This window comes from Remersonia thermophila, chromosome 3, assembly GCF_042764415.1.
Source record: "Remersonia thermophila strain ATCC 22073 chromosome 3, whole genome shotgun sequence".
NCBI classification, from domain to species: domain Eukaryota; kingdom Fungi; phylum Ascomycota; class Sordariomycetes; order Sordariales; family Chaetomiaceae; genus Remersonia; species Remersonia thermophila.
This window is the reverse complement of record NC_092219.1, coordinates 798,789-814,819: the sequence shown is the minus strand read 5'-3', so window position 1 is coordinate 814,819 and position 16,031 is coordinate 798,789. Positions and strand designations below refer to the sequence as shown.

The following is a 16,031-nucleotide window of genomic DNA, read 5'->3' as shown; positions in this document are numbered from 1 at the left end:
GAAGCGGCCCCACGCCGCGATGGCCGACGTGCGGGACGGGGCCTTGCCAGATGCCCGCTCGGACGGCTCCAGGCCATCTCCTCAACCGCCGTCCCGCCCCGCCTCGGGTGGAAGCCGGGAGCAGACATCGCTGCCCTATTTTCAGAGCAATTCTCCATCTCTGGCGTGGCAGTCCCCCGGAGGTATGGGATCGTAACCCTCTACCTCATTGAAGCCGAACCGTAGGGCCCCGTGGTCACCGGCTGACGCTCCCTAGGGCACCAGTCCCCCTCGCCGCACCCCCTGTCAGCAGTGCGCAGGCTCTCCGTCGATGGGCCCCCTTCCTATGACGCCGACGCATCCATCATCCTTGCTGGCCTCCGAGGGACCGGCAAGACGACGCTGGCCGTGATTGCCTCCTCCGCCATGCACCGCAAGGTCATCGACCTCGAGATGGTCTTCCGCGAGGCCACGGGCATGTCGAGCCCCGTCTACAAGAAGACGCATGGGGCAGCTTCTCTCCAGAGCCGTGAGCTCAGCGTCATGTACGACGTGCTCGACAAGCACGGCCGGCATGCCGTCATCGTCTGTTCCTGGACCGAGAGGGGGATACAGTCGGCTCTGCAGCAGTTCGAACGCACCCACCCCGTCATTTACATCCTCCGGGATCCCAAGGCCATCCAAGACCATCTCAAAATCGAGTCCATCCAGAAGGCGCGAGATATTGTGAGCGCAGGGAGCTCCTTCTTCCGCAAGTGCTCGCGCTACGAGTTCTACAACGTCTCCGAGGACAACACCATGCCCAGCGAGTTCTCGAGCGACCGGACGCCAGAGCCCGATCGTCCCACCGCTCCGTATCTCACCCTCAAGCGTGCAGAGAAGCACTTCCTCCGGTTTCTTTCCATGATTTTGCCAACCGGCTCGATACCCTTTATCGAATCAGCCTTCCCGCTGTCCCGTGTTCCTGTCGAGGAACGCCAGTTCACCTATGCCCTCTCGGTACCCATCTCGCTCTTCCTTCGAGGCGATGTGGACATACGGGAGCTGGAAGTCGGTGCCGACGCGGTCGAAATCATCATCGACGACCTGGCCATCGACCACGCCAGCGGGGTGCGCCCCGCGCTAGAAATCTCCTCCCACCGAGCCAACGAGATCAGCCGGGTCATAGCCCAGGTCAGACGCGAAACCGTCTTGCCCATCTTCTTTCACGTGGCCTTTCCCGAAGCAGCCGCATCCGAAGACAACTGGCGGTCCATCTACACCTCCTATGTCCTGCATGGCATCCGTCTCGCACCCGAGTACATCAGCGTGGACCTCCGAAACGACAGCCGCCTGCTCGCGAGCATCGTCGCGTCCAAGGGGACATGCAAGGTCGTGGGCAATCTCCAGCTCCTAGACGCGGACCCTCCGCCATGGAGCGCGCCGTTTTGGCTTTCATACTACGAGAAAGCCCAGGCCAGCGGCTGCGACTTGGCAAGGTTCACCAGGAAAGCGCTCAACACGGCCGAGAATTTCGACGTGCGGCTCATCCACCGCGCCGTCGAGCTGGCTCCCGGGCCGAGGCTGCCGCTCATCGCGTACAACACCGGCGTTCTGGGACGGACTTCGGCTTGCTTCAACCGGATACTCACTTCGGTCATTCCCGGGGGCTTGCAAAGCGACTTCTCGTCCGCGGGGTCGGAGAGCCGGCAACCCCCCTATCCTTCCCTTACCGCCCTGGAGGCAACCCAAGCCCTGTACTCGTCCTTTTACTACCACCCCATGAGGCTCTACGTCTTCGGCGCCGACATGAGCTACAGCTTGTCTCCGGCCATGCACAACGCCGCGCTCAAGGCGTGCGGCATCCCCCACCGCTACGAACATCACTCGACGAGCACCATCTCGAGCCTTCGCGAGCTTGTCAACGACCCTCACTTTGCCGGCGCCTCCGTCGCCCTGCCCTTCAAGGTGGAGATCATCAGCCTGACTCACTCCCTGAGCCAGCACGCCCGGGCCATAGGCGCCGTGAACACGCTGATCCCCGTACGCAGCATCAACCCGGACGGGAGCATCCCGGGCGATGCCTTGCTGTCGAACGGGAGAAACCTGGCCGGCCCCGTCAAGGCCCTCTACGGCGAGAATACCGACTGGATCGGCATCCGGGCGTGCATTCGCCGCGGCCTCTCTCCGGCCAACGCCGTCAGGCCGAGCAGCTCCGGGCTCATCGTCGGCGCCGGCGGCATGGCTCGCGCTGCCGTGTACGCCCTGCTGCAGCTCGGAGTCAAGCACATCCTGATCTTCAACCGCACCCTCGCCAACGCCGAAAAGCTCGTCTCGCACTTTGAGGCCTTGCTCTCCCGGAACGGCCTTCCGCCCTTCAGCGCCGGGTCCGCCTCGGTCCAGAAGGCGAGGTTCCATATCCTGCGATCCCTCGACGATCCCTGGCCCCAGGGCTTCCGGCCTCCCACCATGATCATCTCCTGCATCCCGACGCATGGCATCGGCGGCAACCCGGCGCCTGACTTCACGGCCCCTGCCAGGTGGCTCGAGAGCCCCACGGGCGGCGTCGTGCTGGAGCTGGATTACAAGACGCTCAACAGCCCGTTGATGGAGCAGGTCCGGAAGGAGGCACACCGCGGTTGGGTCGCCATGGATGGTCTGGACCTGCTCCCCGAGCAAGGGTTCGCCCAGTTCGAGCTGTTCACTGGCCGTCGCGCTCCCCGGACGCTCATGCGCAGAGAGGTGTTCAAGTCGTACCCGGACGATCATGGGCGTACCAACGCGGCCAAGCTGGAGCCCAGGCTTGAGAGCTTGAATGCGCAAGAGCCGTGATGAGAGCAGCAGCCGGTCCGGTCCGGCGGCCTGGTGATGATATCTGTACATGAGTTGGACTTCAGATACCTTATGTCTCTTTAATGATGAGCTCGACCGGGCATCTACCGTGGCACATGGACCCTCGGCTCTCCTCCGTATCTTGGCAGATTCGTTGGAAAGGAGGGCTCCCTGGTCTCACTGGCAATCTGACACTTGCCATGGTGATCAGATGCTTGTTAGTACTCGGTCGAGATGATGTATAGAGTCGTCTTTGCCTTTCGGTAATGAATACAGATACTTGATGTATATCATTTCTTTTCAGCTCGCCGTCACGCGAGCATCCTGGCTCTTCTTCTTTCGCCCATTGTCTTTGAACAAACTGGACATGTTGACGACACGAGTATTGTCGGTAGGTACTATCAGTGCCAAATTCTATGTCTGAGACCCACCGCCTTACCTCGTCTGACAATGGGGATATTCAACGCATGCGGTCTTGAGACGGTGTGAACTAGATGGCATCTCTTTTCATTATATGGAGATAAAGAGATCAGACCAGGGAGCTCGTCGCCCCCAGCACAGCTACTACTCCTCTCCATAACTCCTCTTGATGTCGGGTGCGTTTTTAAAGTTCTTTATGTTCTCTTCCACGTTCCCAACCCTCGACATGGTATAATATCGCCTCGTCCTTCAGCTATCATCGAGTAATGTCAAGTAATAGGTACTGGTTCACCCCAAAAGCCCCTCTCTCAGGTCCTTCCTGCTGAGTATCCCCTCTTGCCCGCTTCCAGACGCCTGGCCTTGGCTGTGAACGGCTCTTGTTGATATGCAGTCCTCTTCCAGACAAAGCCTACCCTACTTCAAGGCAGTCCCGTGTCACAGTCGTTTCAAAAATGGTTGCTCTCGTGGTATGAACTCCTTCCATACGCGGGAAGGTGAGGGAGCGGGCTCCGGAACCGACCTGCCACACCCTCCCATGTCAACTTTCTAGCCCAAACAACTTCCTTCCCCCTCATGTGAGCTCACCTCTCCCTTTCGATGTCTGGGCAAGGACGCAAGGGAATTCAGCAGATGGATATAAAATCAGCATTTGCTGTGAAATGGACGTGTACTCGACTCCGGCTCCCAGACGGCCTCATCACCAACATTGCCGCTCTCGTTTGTATTCTTATCCCCCCCCCCCCCCCCTCTTGGCTGTCTACCACCTTCGACGGGCACATCTTGTTTCTCGTACTCGGCGACGAGACCCTCGCCAGCCACTCATTCAATCCAATGATTCAAACCCTTCCCCCAGGCCCGGCCATTTCCATTCGAGAATCCTAACACATCGCTCCTGGGACGGTGCCTATTCACCCCGTTCTTCCTTCAAGCAGCTTTCGTCAGCCCAGCACAACTCTCTTCAGCCACATCTACCGGCTCAACCGCCTTACGACCTCGGCCATGCCATATAAGCTAGCCATACCGTCAATGTCACTTGGCCGCTGTGCGGCAGGCCACTCATTCGCCGAAAAGATGGACGCGGCGAAAAGGCACGGGTACCAAGGGATCGAACTTGCCTTCGAGGACCTTGTCGGCGTCGCCCACGAGCTTTCGGAGGAGACCCTGCTGTCCAAGGACCCCTCGCCTCAGCTGCAGCTCGCTGCCGCCGCCCATGTCAGCGCCATTTGCAAGGCCAGAGGGCTTGAGATCATCTGCCTTCAGCCCCTCGCTCAATACGACGGGCTTATCGACCGCGAGGAGCACGTCCGTCTCCTGGAGCAGCTCAATTTCTGGTTCCAGCTCGCCAAGGTGCTCGAGACCGACCTCATCCAGGTCCCGGCCAGTTACCTGCCGGATGACCGGGTAACGGAAGAGGCGCAGCTCATCATCAATGACCTCATCGAGATCGCCGACATGGGCCTGCGCCAGAACCCCCCGATCCGTTTTGCTTACGAGAGCCTTTGCTGGAGCACCCGCGTTTCCTCCTGGGAAATGTGCTGGGAGATCGTCCAGCTCGTCAACCGCCCCAATTTTGGCATGGTGCTTGACACTTTCAACATTGCCGGCCTCGTCTACGCAGACCCTGCCGCCGCTTCAGGCCTCGCCTTCCAGGCCGAGCTCAACATGCGCGAGTCCATTTCCCGCCTGGTCGAGAACATCAACGTCAAGAAGGTCTTCTACGTCCAAATTGTCGATGCGGAGCGCCTAGAAAGCCCCCTCGTTCCGGGCCATCCGTTCCACGACCCAGGGCAGCGTCCGCGCATGAGCTGGTCACGCAACTGCAGGCTCTTTTACGGCGAAGCGGATCGCGGCGCCTACCTCCCCATCACCGACATTGCCTGGGCCATCTTCCACGGCATCGGATACGAGGGCTGGGTCAGCCTCGAGCTGTTCCACCGGCGCATGGAGGACAAGGACCCTAGTGTTCCTGAGGAGCTGGCCAGACGGGGTGCAACGTCTTGGGTCAAGCTTCAGAAAGATATGGGCCTTGAGAAGGGCAAAGTCAGGGCGATCGTCACCAGGGCTGTTGCGTCTCTGTAGGGAGTGGTGCTTTTCCTTGGACTTGGTCGGCGTCATGGGAATAGAACTTGATAGGGATGGACTCGGTGGGAGTGGTTTGGAAAATACCAACTAGGGTGGGTAGGAGGATGGAAGGCTAGGTGTGTTTGCGCTTCGACATACCTTGAGCAACTCTGCATCTTTGATCATGGGGCTTCGTCACAACGGGGCTTCCTCTCTCCTCCCTAGACACGAACTTGTGATGATGAAATAGAACCGAGTATCGTCTAGAACCCGGACATGGGCAAAACGCCGCAACCCCTAATTAGCCATAGATGTAACCAAGCCTGAGGGATCATGACAAGGCAGGCCAAAAGTGGCAAACTCTGGTGTTCCTGCTCATGTGCTGTACCTTGTCCGAGTTGGCGGAATAGCTGGATATCACAAAGCTGGATATCACAAAGCTGGATATCACAAAGCTGGAGATACCAAACAGCGCTGCAGGGAAGACAGTTCCGCTGGTGAAGACCCGCCCTTTTGCTTTTGCTTTTATTCCATCATCGCTCAGAGACGTCTCCATGCCTGTAGTCAGTGGTTCGCAGTTATGAACTTGCCTTGTTCTGTTCATCTCCTGCGCTGCCCGGACCCCATTGACCCCCCTCCAGCTAACCGCAGCCCTCAGAGATAGGAGGACAACGTTAACAAGTACAGACCACCCCATGAACGTGGGAACTTGCTTTGAGGTGAGCATTGTTGAACGGCAAAGGAGGGCTGGGTTGAGATACACCACAGCAAAAAGTCCAGAATGATTACCATGGAGCAGCTTCCTTATAGTTCACATCTTTGGGAGTTCCCGGCTCAAAGCCAGCTCAACTACCATGCTAGGGGTGTTTCCTTGTGACGGGGCCTCAACCAGCCGGCCTACAATGATACACATGCCAACGCGTGATACAACACAATATTGGTATTGGGCGGAGCAACCAAGCCGAGGGTAGGACACCAAAAATGTACACATGCCGCAGCAGATGCAGCAGATTATACACGGACGAGATCAGTCCAGGCCGGGGAACGCAACCGTCTTGGCCTGACCGCCTTTCCCTTTCCTCCTCTTCTTCTTGGACTGCCTCTTGGGCCGCTCGTCTTCGCTGTCGCTGTCGTCCTCATCGGAGTCCTCATCGCTATCGGCCGACCTCTTGATGGCACCCGGTCCATGCTTGTCCTCTTCGTCCTCGGCTTCGTCCAGCCCCGACTCCGCCCAGACCTTGACGGTCCTACCACCGCCGCTGATGAGGCGGTTTTGGTAGTCAAAGTTGACGGCGGCGACGCCCTCAATCTCATCGTGCTTCAGCACGGTGCGCACCTCGCGCTGCTTGAGGTCGACAACGGCCAGGCTTCCGTCACCGACGCCAACGACAACGGACTTGCCCCAGCCGAGCTCGTCCGGCACGCGGACAATGGCATCCAGGCTGTCCGCATCGCGCTTGCTCTTGCCGCCGCCAATGTAAATGCGCTCCTGCTGGTCATCCCACGAGCCGCGGTCCCAGAGCGTCAGCACGCCGCCACCGGTGCCGACGGCCACGACGGCGTTGTGGCGCATGTGTTTCGGGCCCAGGCCGGTCGGGATGATGGTCGAGCAGAGAAGCTCGTCCTCCTGATCCTCCGATGTAGCCACGATGCCGGCGCGGAGGTCCGTCACGGCGAGCGTCGTGCCTCCCGTCGACACCCACTGCTTCGGGAACCCAGAGGTGCTCTCGGCAGAGGGGGGCAGGGGGGTGATGCTCGAGATGTAGTCGGCGTGAGGAACATGCTTGCGTACGGGCTTCGGGTTCAGGCCGCCATTCTCGCGGAGGTCGAAGACGTAGAGGGCGCCCGAGTCCGTCCCGAGGAGGAGGGTCTGGGGGGACAGGGTGTGAAGGATGGCGGGGCAGTCGGTGGTGCTGGTCGAGCTGTTGCGTGGCGGGAGGCCGATCTTGGAAATGACGATGCCTGTCTCGGGGGAGAAGTGCTTGACCACCGAGTCGGTGCCGGCCGAGTAGAGCGCTAAGGGCGGCTGCTGTCAGTCTTTCGGGTCACCCACGTGAAGCGAAGGTCGCGCAAGGCGCGCGCCGGTTGCGCGGTCTCCTTACCCTCGCCGTCGTGGCTGTACGCCAGGTAACGGCAGCTCCCCTTGTGGCGATGGGTGCTCCACACGCTCTTGATCAAGCCCCTGCCGCTGCTCGAGCTGCTGCCCTCATCGTCCTCCTCGCTCGGGAGCCGAAAGCTCTCGACTCGGCCGCTCGATAAGCCCACGGTGAGGAGCGGCTGGGAGGGGTGCAGGACCTGTGTGAAGAGGTCTGCCGAGAGCGGAAGCGTGCAGAGGTTCTCGAGCATGGCGAGGGTTGGTCTGGGGCGAGAAGCAGTCGTCGCGGAGTCTCAGCTCATAACGCGCAGCTGGCGGCTAGTCCAATTGACCCAGTATTGGCCGGATCTGTGCCGGGAGCTGTGTTGTTTTGGTCGATGAGCTTCGGGAGCCTCGCGATCGACCAAGGCGACTCCAAAAAGCTTCCGTTATCGACCTCTTATCGGTGGGCCCGCGGCACGGCTTCCGAGTCTTGGCAAGTTTCGGGTACCGTATGTAATGTTACCGTCACGCCGCGTACGGGAGGAGGTTCAAGTCGCCGACAGAAGAGCAAGAACAGAAACGGTTTCCATGGGCGAACAGCAAGAGACGAGTATGAAGTGACCGGGCAACATGTACTAAGTAAGGTAGACCCAAGAAACAATTCACAGTTTTGGATTCAACTACCAGCCATGCATCATCGAAGCTCCAGGGTCCTTTGTATTAATATCGGTGTTCCAGGGCATGTACACAGTACTCCCATACATTTCCTTCCGTGCAAGAATGAGCTGCGTGTAAGTCGACCTCGGCCAACCCATCCGGATAGCGTGACTGCGTCTAGCCAGCATTGTTGTCATCACTCCCTGCTTCGTGGTTGATATGAGAGTTCACAACAGAGCGGTTGTGACGTATCCCAACACCAGGTTCCTCAAAGCGTGGCCGGAACGTGCAAGGCATGATGGTTGACAACTGGAAACGACGACGCGCCAGCTCACCACCCTGAAACCTGTGGTAGGTCAACCGTGGTGTTTAATTACCTAGACAACGGAGCCTACCAACCTACCTAGGTATCCGACATGCCAGCCTCGCCTCGTCGACTTATAAAACCTGCTGGTTCTTCTTGTACTTATCACCCTACCAGACCGGAGCGAAGGGGAATCTCCTTAGCCGACCCAGCCTTGTTGTCCTGCCCTCGACGTCTCTAATCACCCCCGAGAGGATAGCTACTCCCCAAGTACTCACCTAGGCACATGGCATGGTGCCTGTCAATGAAGCACGATGGCATCAATCAGATGGCTCCGCTCCTTCTTTTTTGCCCTGTGTGTCTCCGTTGGCATTGCCGCCGATGCCACTGCCCGCCCGGGTCTGCGTTGCCTCATGTACTACACCAGGTGTGTAAGAGACCTCGCCTACGTACTCGCAAGCACGCTTTGGGCCATGGACTAACTAGAATGGGTACTAGGGAACACCCAGATACTCCTCCTGTTGAGCAGCTCGAGCGTGTCACTCATGTCGCCGTGGCTTCCATGAGCTCCGAGGGTCTCAACAAGAACACTTGGATGCTGTTCACCACTATCGACGATGTCCGGGCCAGGTTCGCGAACGGCACCAAAGTTCTGGTTTCCATTGGCGGCTGGGGAGACCACAAGGGATTTGAGACTGCCGCTTGGAACGACCGCACACGCAAGAGGTTCTCCAAAACCCTTGCCAAGATGGTCGAGGCGACCGGTGCCGACGGCGTTGATCTCGACTGGAGGTATCCGGGGTAAGACGCGACGACGCCCGAGTGGCTTCCGTTCCTGGTACTAACGCCGTCTCGCAGCGGAAATACTGAAGACTACAAGCTCATTTCCAACGATGAAAGGGTCTGGGAAATCAAGGGATACCCTCTGCTGCTTGCCGAGGTGCGCGCCGCCCTCGGCCCGGATAAGATCATTTCAGTTGCCGTGCCCGGGCTCAAGCGGGACATGATCGCCTACACCCCCGAGACGGTTCCAAAGATTGCACACTACGTTGACTTTCTGAACGTCAGGACCTACGATCTCATGAACCGCCGCGATAACGTGACGAAACACCACGCCGGAGTGAAGTTGAGCCTCAAAGCAGTTGACAGCTACATATCCATGGGTGCCCCGCCGGACAAGATCAACCTTGGGTTCGCCTTCTACGTCAGGTGGTTTGAAACGGATCACGACACCTGCAGATATGGACCTCTCGGCTGCCCAACGCTGTTGCTCGAGGATTTGGTGACCGGTACCGACCTGGGAAACAGCGGCGCTTTCGCATGGAGCGATGGTGTGCCCGAAACCCTCGGCGGTTCGTTCACAAGGGCCCAATCTCATAGCTACGGAAAGTATGACAAGAAAGGGGGCGGCTGGTATTACTGGGACGGCGAGAACGAGCTCAGGTGTATCTGGTGGACGTTTGACACACCTGATGCAATTAAGGCCAAGTTCCCCTTAATTGTAGGCCCAAGGGATTTGGGTGGCGTTTTTGCCTGGGGCATCGGCGAGGATGCACCCCATTACGAGCATTTCGCCGCGCTGATTCAAGGTCTGGAGAAGCACGTTGCGGGTGAGGAGGGTATGTGATCGATCCCCTTTGGGGAGCAGGGGTTCTTGATACGAGACCGACCTAGAAGTTGATTTGTCGGCGTTGCTTTTTACCCAATAAAATTTCCATGTTACTTCGCCCCGGCTTCTCATCTTCTTGCTCCGTACTAAGTCCCCAGTCGGCCCTGAGCCTGATCGTCTTCAAAACTTTCCCGCCATTTTAGCGTGTATCCTCTGCGAATCACAGCCGAGCGGAGGAGGCTGTCAGTGCCGCGGAGATGGGGTGATCCTGGCTGAGACGTTCGTCTTGAGATATTCTTCAAGAACAAGTGCTAACCGGTAGCGCATCCGAGATGATTGGGTTCGGAGGTGCCCGTAGACCACGGTCTCCGCCTCCCCTAGTAAGATCGGCGATCCGAGCGCCGGTTGCGCAATGCTGTATACGCTCTCAAACCCGTTGGGATTGTTGATCGTCTTGGGAGGTATCTATGTATGCGAGAAGTGCCACGGGGAACAAGCTTGGTTGATTCACCGAGGGAGCCACCATTGTATCGGGTGGTGGTGCCGGTGTCTTCGTAGCTCACAATGCAAGCCTGATACGTTTCCCAACAGGGACATTTATCGTGCCATGGTAGCCACCATTCCTCCCACTTCGGCTCGCACAACTGCCGGGGTACCCACCGACAACAAGACCGGCGAACCTAGCGTTAAGACTGGACGTGGATGGGTCAATAGAATCATCCTTCGCCCCCTAACGACGACGCGAATCCCTGTGCTGAGGGTTTCCGAGGAGCCCGCGTGGATGACATGGCTCCACCATTGCGGGAGGGTGCTGCGGGAGGCGCCGGGCGGCTGGCCAGTCGGCCTCACTCCAGTCCCGGCCCCTGGGAGCCACGCAGCTTGGCTTCTTGGCCTCCTGGATGCCGAGAAGCCGAGTCTGCAGGGGAGGGATTGGTCTGGATGGCTGGTTGATGAACAGGGCGCACCGGATGCCACAGTCTCAGACCAGAGGAACTCGGTACCCATGGAAGCCGAACCAGCGGATACCACAGCACCGTCAGCACTCCACATCGTCTCTGCCAGGGTCCAACGGATGGTACGATGATGATGCTGGTCGAAGACGCCGGGACCTTCAAAAGAAACCTCAGATCCCCCCCCGACCAGGAGCTCGAGACTTGGTAACGAGCCGCTGGACCTGGCTTTCTCAGCCTCTCACCCACCAGTTCGAGTCCGCCAGGAGGTCTAGACAGGATGCGTTCCTCACAGTATTGCCTTCTCGGGGCGCTGCTCTCCCTTTTGCCCTTCTCCTCGGCAGCCCCTTCTGCCGGGGTGCGGATCCCGGGACATGCCACTGTCGTCAGCAAGCGGTCCCTTTTCTCCAACTATACCTTCGTCATCGCCGGCGGCGGCATCGCGGGACTCACTCTCGCCGATCGCCTGACCGAGGACCCAAACGGTGAGTCCATGCCTTCGGCAGGTTTCTGCATTCCCAACCAGGCCCATGCCTCAAACTAACTCGCAATTCTCTCGCCCTCAGTAACCGTCCTGGTGATCGAGGCTGGCCCGATCGACTTTGGCCAGGATGGTATCCTCGTGCCCGGTAACTTTCAGCCATGGTGGTACTTCTGGCCTGGTCTCGAGACGGTGCCCCAAGCCGGCCTCAACAACCGGACGCCCGACGCCATCGCCGCCCGGGTCGTTGGCGGCGGCAGCACCATCAACGCCATGGTGTACTTGAGGTCCGTTCAGCTGTCCGCCTTCGGGATTCTTGATCGCAGGACAACTTTCCTAACCTAGCCGGCCATGTAGAGGCGATGCCGACGATTATAATGCCTGGGGTGCTCTGGGGAATCCAGGCTGGAGCTGGCAGAACATGCTTCCATATTTCAAAAAGGTGATGCGACAGGCTCTTCAGACCAAGAGGCTCACACTGACCCAAGAGCCGTAACCGCAGGCCGAAACCTTCACGGCGCCAGATCCCGCCCTGGCCGCCGCCGGCAACATTACTTGGGATAGCTCGGTTCGGGGCACATCAGGGCCGGTGCAGTACTCGTATCCCAACTTCTTTTACCCTGGAAGTGGTGAGTAGCTCAAGAGCCAAGAATGATCTCGCACACGGATCGAGGATGGCGCTAATGCCTGTTAGCCAACTGGTGGAATGCGGCCAACGAGGTCGGGCTCCCTCCGGTTCAAGACCCCCTGGCCGGCAAGAAGCAAGGTGAGTTCCCCTCCAGTCTTGCGCAACGGCGGCGTCGTGCCCACGAGATTCTGACGAGCCACTTCCACCAGGCGTCTTCTGGATCCCCTCGACGCTTGATGCCCAAACCATGACCAGGAACCACGCAAGGATCAACCACTTCGACAGGGTCAAGTCCTCGCGGCCAAACTTCCACCTCCTCACATCGAACGTGGTAACGAAAGTCTTGTTCAACGGCAAGAACGCCATCGGCGTGAACTACTTGTCGACAACGGCCATCAACATGTCGTGCCCATCTACCGTCTACGCTGCCAAGGAGGTCATCCTAGCCGCCGGCGGCTTCGGCACGCCCAAGATCCTGCAGCTCTCGGGCATCGGCAGCAAGAAGCTGCTCGACAGCTTCAGCATCCCCGTCGTGTCTGATCTCCCCGGCGTCGGCCAGAACCTACAGGATCAGCCGACATTGTCGATTCCGTACACCTGTAAGTCTACGTGCTATCGCCAACTCCTCTGTCGCGCGCTAACCGCGTTCACCCGGCTGGACCAGTCACGTCCAACATCTCCCCCAACTACGGAACCCTCCTCACCAACGCCACCTACGCCGCCGAGCAGCGCGCCCTCTACGACTCGTCGCGCCAGGGGCCTTACACCCTCATCAGCAGCGTAAGCAGCAACATCGGCGTCGTCTCCCTCCAGCAAACCACCTCATCCTACCGGCAAATCATCGCCGACGCCCGCCGTCGCAACCCTGCCGACTCCCTCCCGCGCGACGCCGACCCGGCGGTTGTCCGCGGCTACGCCGCCCAGCGCGAGGCCCTGCTCAAGCAATTCGCCCGCGCAGACGTCGGCGTAGGCACCCTCCACTGGGACACCGACTCCACCGCGCTCGTGTATCACCTCAAGCCCCTCAGCCGCGGCACCGTCACCATCAAATCCACCAACCCGCTCGACAGCCCCGTCATCGACTTCCGCACCGGCACCGACCCGGCCGACGTGGCCGTGTACACGGCGCTGTTCCGCAAGAACAGGGAGTTGTTTGCCGCCCCGTCGATGCAGGCGCTGGGCCCCGTCGAAGCGAGTCCGTTTGGCGCCAACTTGACGACGGACCAAGAGATCTATGCGGTCATGAGGGATCTGATCAACCCGACCAATGCTCACCAGTGCTGTACTGCGGCGATGATGCCCAGAGACAAGGGTGGCGTGGTGTCGAGCGATCAGAAGGTGTACGGGGTGAAGGGGCTGAGGATCGCGGACGCGAGCATTTGGCCGTTTCAGCTCTCGGGGTCGCCCATGGCGACCGTGTATGCTGCCGCTGAGAGAGTAAGTATTTCCCTCGCATCGTTCTTCTGTCTCTGGTAGGATGGGACGAACCAAGTGCTAACGTCTTTGTTTTCTAGCTCGCCGACATCATCAAGAGGGAGCACAGGCTGGCTGGTGCTCCCTGAGCCGAACATGTTTACTGGTCATCTATTTGTTGAGAACTACCTGTAAAGCTCAATCTACCATGTCAGGGTCCATCGGTTGTAATAATACCTTGGGGTTGGAGCAATGAGAAGGATGGTTGGATTTGGAGCCTGGATAGCACGTCCTCTAGCATCGCTTTTAATACGGCAGTGGATTTCTTTTCGTTTCAGCGGCAGAAGACGTTTTGAGGTGGCAGTAAGCATGGGTACCCATGGGGGACGCTTGAGGAGGAAATTTGTGAAGGGATACAGGAGATGACACTTCCAGCTCGAGCCACAAAGGAAGAGAGGGCGATGAACCTCACGCAAGCTCCCACAGCCCCGGTGCATCACACCGGTATTGATCTCGCGGTATTATTGACTTACCATCATAGGACCATCACCTGGGTGTCGGATTGGCGTGGGAGTCGCATGAGTCAAAAGAAAATGGTATCGCAAAAGCCGGCTGGAGGAGAGGAGTTTACTTGAATATGTCGCTCGATCGAGGATCCGGAGCTGACCAGAAACCAGGCCTCGAGGACACAAGCAGCAGCAGCAGTCGAGAGGGAGAGGGACATGTAATGACCAGACCAATGGCCCATCGCAACTCGCCCAATGCTTTGCTCGACAAACAACAATACATCGCCATGCAACCGAACCCGACGCCCAAACACCGTAGCCAGCCTGTTCCCCGCGCAAACACATGCTCGGATATACGATCCCAGGGCTGGGATGAGAATATGGGAAGGCGGTCACTCTACACGGGGGGGCACAAAACCCCCCTCGCGAGGCACGCCGAGAACCATGAACTGAAGAAGAGGAGTGTGCTGGCTTGCGAGAACCAGGGAGTGCTTTGCAGCATGCAGACACAGAATGACGGCGTCACTTCATTCCACCTTCTGGATGAGCGACTCGGACTCCTTGACGCGCTGGGCCCATTCCCTGCAAAGAATGTCAGTGGTGTTGCAATGGATACGCAACCTTCGGTAGGATGGCTTCACTCACGTCCAGCTGCCATCATACACCTTCCTCCGCTCGGGCACGCCATGGTTGGCCTCGTTCAGGGCCGTGTCGATGATGCAAGCCGTAACACCGGTGCCGCAGGTAGAGACGATGGGCTTCTCCGGGTCGACGCCCTTCTCGGAAAACACCTTCTTCAGCTGATCGGGGGGCAGGAAGGCCTTGGTCTTGGGATCGAGGAGAACGTCAAAGGGGATGTTGATGGACCCGGGCATGTGGCCCGAGGACAGGCCCGGCCGCGGCTCGGGGTCCTTGCCGGACCACCTCCCGTAGGATCTGGCATCCAGCAGCTGGACGCCCTCGGCGCCCTCCTTGTCGTGGTTAAGAGCGATCTCCCGCACTTCCTCGAAATGCGCCACCTTGTCCTCGTCCATCTTGGGAATGGGATACGTCCCGCACTCAACGGTCCAGACGTTGCCAGACTCGATTGGCAGGCCCTGCTCGACCCATATCCTGAAATTGTTGAGGATGTGGACCTTGGGGTGGCCGAAGACCTTGAGCGTCCAGGCGGCGCGCGGCGCGCTGAAGATACCCAGCTCGTGGCTGTCGTAGACCACCACGGTATCCTCGTAGCGAATCCCCAGCTCGCTCATGGCCTCGGCAAAATTCTTGGGGTTCGGCAGCATGTGGGGGTAGGGGCTGCGCTTGTCGATGACCTTGTCGAGGTCGAAGAAGCGGGCCCTGGGGATGCGCTTCTCGGTGAAGACCTGGATTCCGGTGCGGCCCTGGGGATCGTTCGGGAGGAACCACGAGGCGCAGAGGGGAATGACACGAGGCTCAGGAGAGTTTGGGGCGGTGGGACTCTTCTTGAGCGCATCGGCGAGCTCCTGGGGAGTGACGAGGTAGCTGGAGAACGAGCGGCGGACTCCGAAGGCGGCGCTAGCGGCGGGCAAACGGGGCGACACCGCGATGGCGGCAGGGCGGCGGAGGCTCTGCGCGCCGCGCCGCAACAGCGACGCGCGCAGCGGAGAGAGAGCGGCGCAGGAAGCCATGGTTGTCGGAGGAATGGCCGATCTAGCGGGTGGTCGGGACGGGTGTGGCGTGCTGCAACCTGCAAATCCTGATCCGAAGCGCAGGAGAGTGGGAGACGAAGCGGGTGCGAAAAGCCCGTGTCAGCTTCGACTCGGCGGAGGATTCGGGGTTGCCTATGGGAGGCCTTTTTTGTCCATTGAGCCTCGGAATGGTGTTTGGCAAAATGGTTCGAGGTGGGATGGGACGAAGAGTTCGCAACGGAGGGGCACTTGCAGGCCGGAAGAAAGAGCAAAATCCCAGCCAGCGGGTTCCCTGGCTTTTGCAGAAGCTTGGGCCACCCACAGCGCCCGCTGAAACCCTCCGCGTCGACACGATAACTAGCCTGGAACGTTAACAACGTTCCATTCACCTGCAACAGAGGGACTTCCTGATCTGGATGCTGTCGGCAACCGATGCGATTTCACAAAGGACATCAGACATCACGTTAAAGCACCATACTCTTC

General features: G+C 59.1%; 6 protein-coding genes across 6 annotated transcripts; 4 read left to right on the top strand and 2 right to left on the bottom strand.

Moving 5' to 3' along the window:
• Window positions 1-19: 19 nt before the first annotated feature.
• VTJ83DRAFT_3039 (uncharacterized protein) lies at window positions 20-2,790 on the top strand (the record flags this gene model as incomplete). Its single annotated transcript, XM_071009376.1, has 2 exons — window positions 20-182; window positions 257-2,790. 2 exons carry the CDS (start codon window positions 20-22, stop codon window positions 2,788-2,790), a joined length of 2,697 nt encoding a protein of 898 aa, XP_070866920.1.
• A 1,419-nt stretch (window positions 2,791-4,209) lies between these two features.
• On the top strand, window positions 4,210-5,289 carry VTJ83DRAFT_3038 (uncharacterized protein; the record flags this gene model as incomplete). Its single annotated transcript, XM_071009375.1, has 1 exon — window positions 4,210-5,289. One exon carries the CDS (start codon window positions 4,210-4,212, stop codon window positions 5,287-5,289), a length of 1,080 nt encoding a protein of 359 aa, XP_070866919.1.
• A 1,009-nt stretch (window positions 5,290-6,298) lies between these two features.
• VTJ83DRAFT_3037 (uncharacterized protein) lies at window positions 6,299-7,617 on the bottom strand (the record flags this gene model as incomplete). The annotated part of the gene is made up of 2 exons (XM_071009374.1): window positions 6,299-7,287; window positions 7,374-7,617. The coding sequence occupies 2 exons, from the start codon at window positions 7,615-7,617 to the stop codon at window positions 6,299-6,301; spliced, it is 1,233 nt and encodes a 410-aa protein (XP_070866918.1).
• Window positions 7,618-8,904: 1,287 nt separating this feature from the next.
• VTJ83DRAFT_3036 (uncharacterized protein) lies at window positions 8,905-9,936 on the top strand (the record flags this gene model as incomplete). The annotated part of the gene is made up of 2 exons (XM_071009373.1): window positions 8,905-9,110; window positions 9,168-9,936. 2 exons carry the CDS (start codon window positions 8,905-8,907, stop codon window positions 9,934-9,936), a joined length of 975 nt encoding a protein of 324 aa, XP_070866917.1.
• Window positions 9,937-11,148: 1,212 nt separating this feature from the next.
• Window positions 11,149-13,539, top strand: VTJ83DRAFT_3035 (uncharacterized protein; the record flags this gene model as incomplete). The annotated part of the gene is made up of 8 exons (XM_071009372.1): window positions 11,149-11,353; window positions 11,435-11,636; window positions 11,707-11,791; window positions 11,852-11,978; window positions 12,044-12,115; window positions 12,187-12,576; window positions 12,642-13,414; window positions 13,492-13,539. 8 exons carry the CDS (start codon window positions 11,149-11,151, stop codon window positions 13,537-13,539), a joined length of 1,902 nt encoding a protein of 633 aa, XP_070866916.1.
• An 884-nt stretch (window positions 13,540-14,423) lies between these two features.
• VTJ83DRAFT_3034 (uncharacterized protein) lies at window positions 14,424-15,548 on the bottom strand (the record flags this gene model as incomplete). Its single annotated transcript, XM_071009371.1, has 2 exons — window positions 14,424-14,478; window positions 14,542-15,548. The coding sequence occupies 2 exons, from the start codon at window positions 15,546-15,548 to the stop codon at window positions 14,424-14,426; spliced, it is 1,062 nt and encodes a 353-aa protein (XP_070866915.1).
• Window positions 15,549-16,031: the final 483 nt, after the last annotated feature.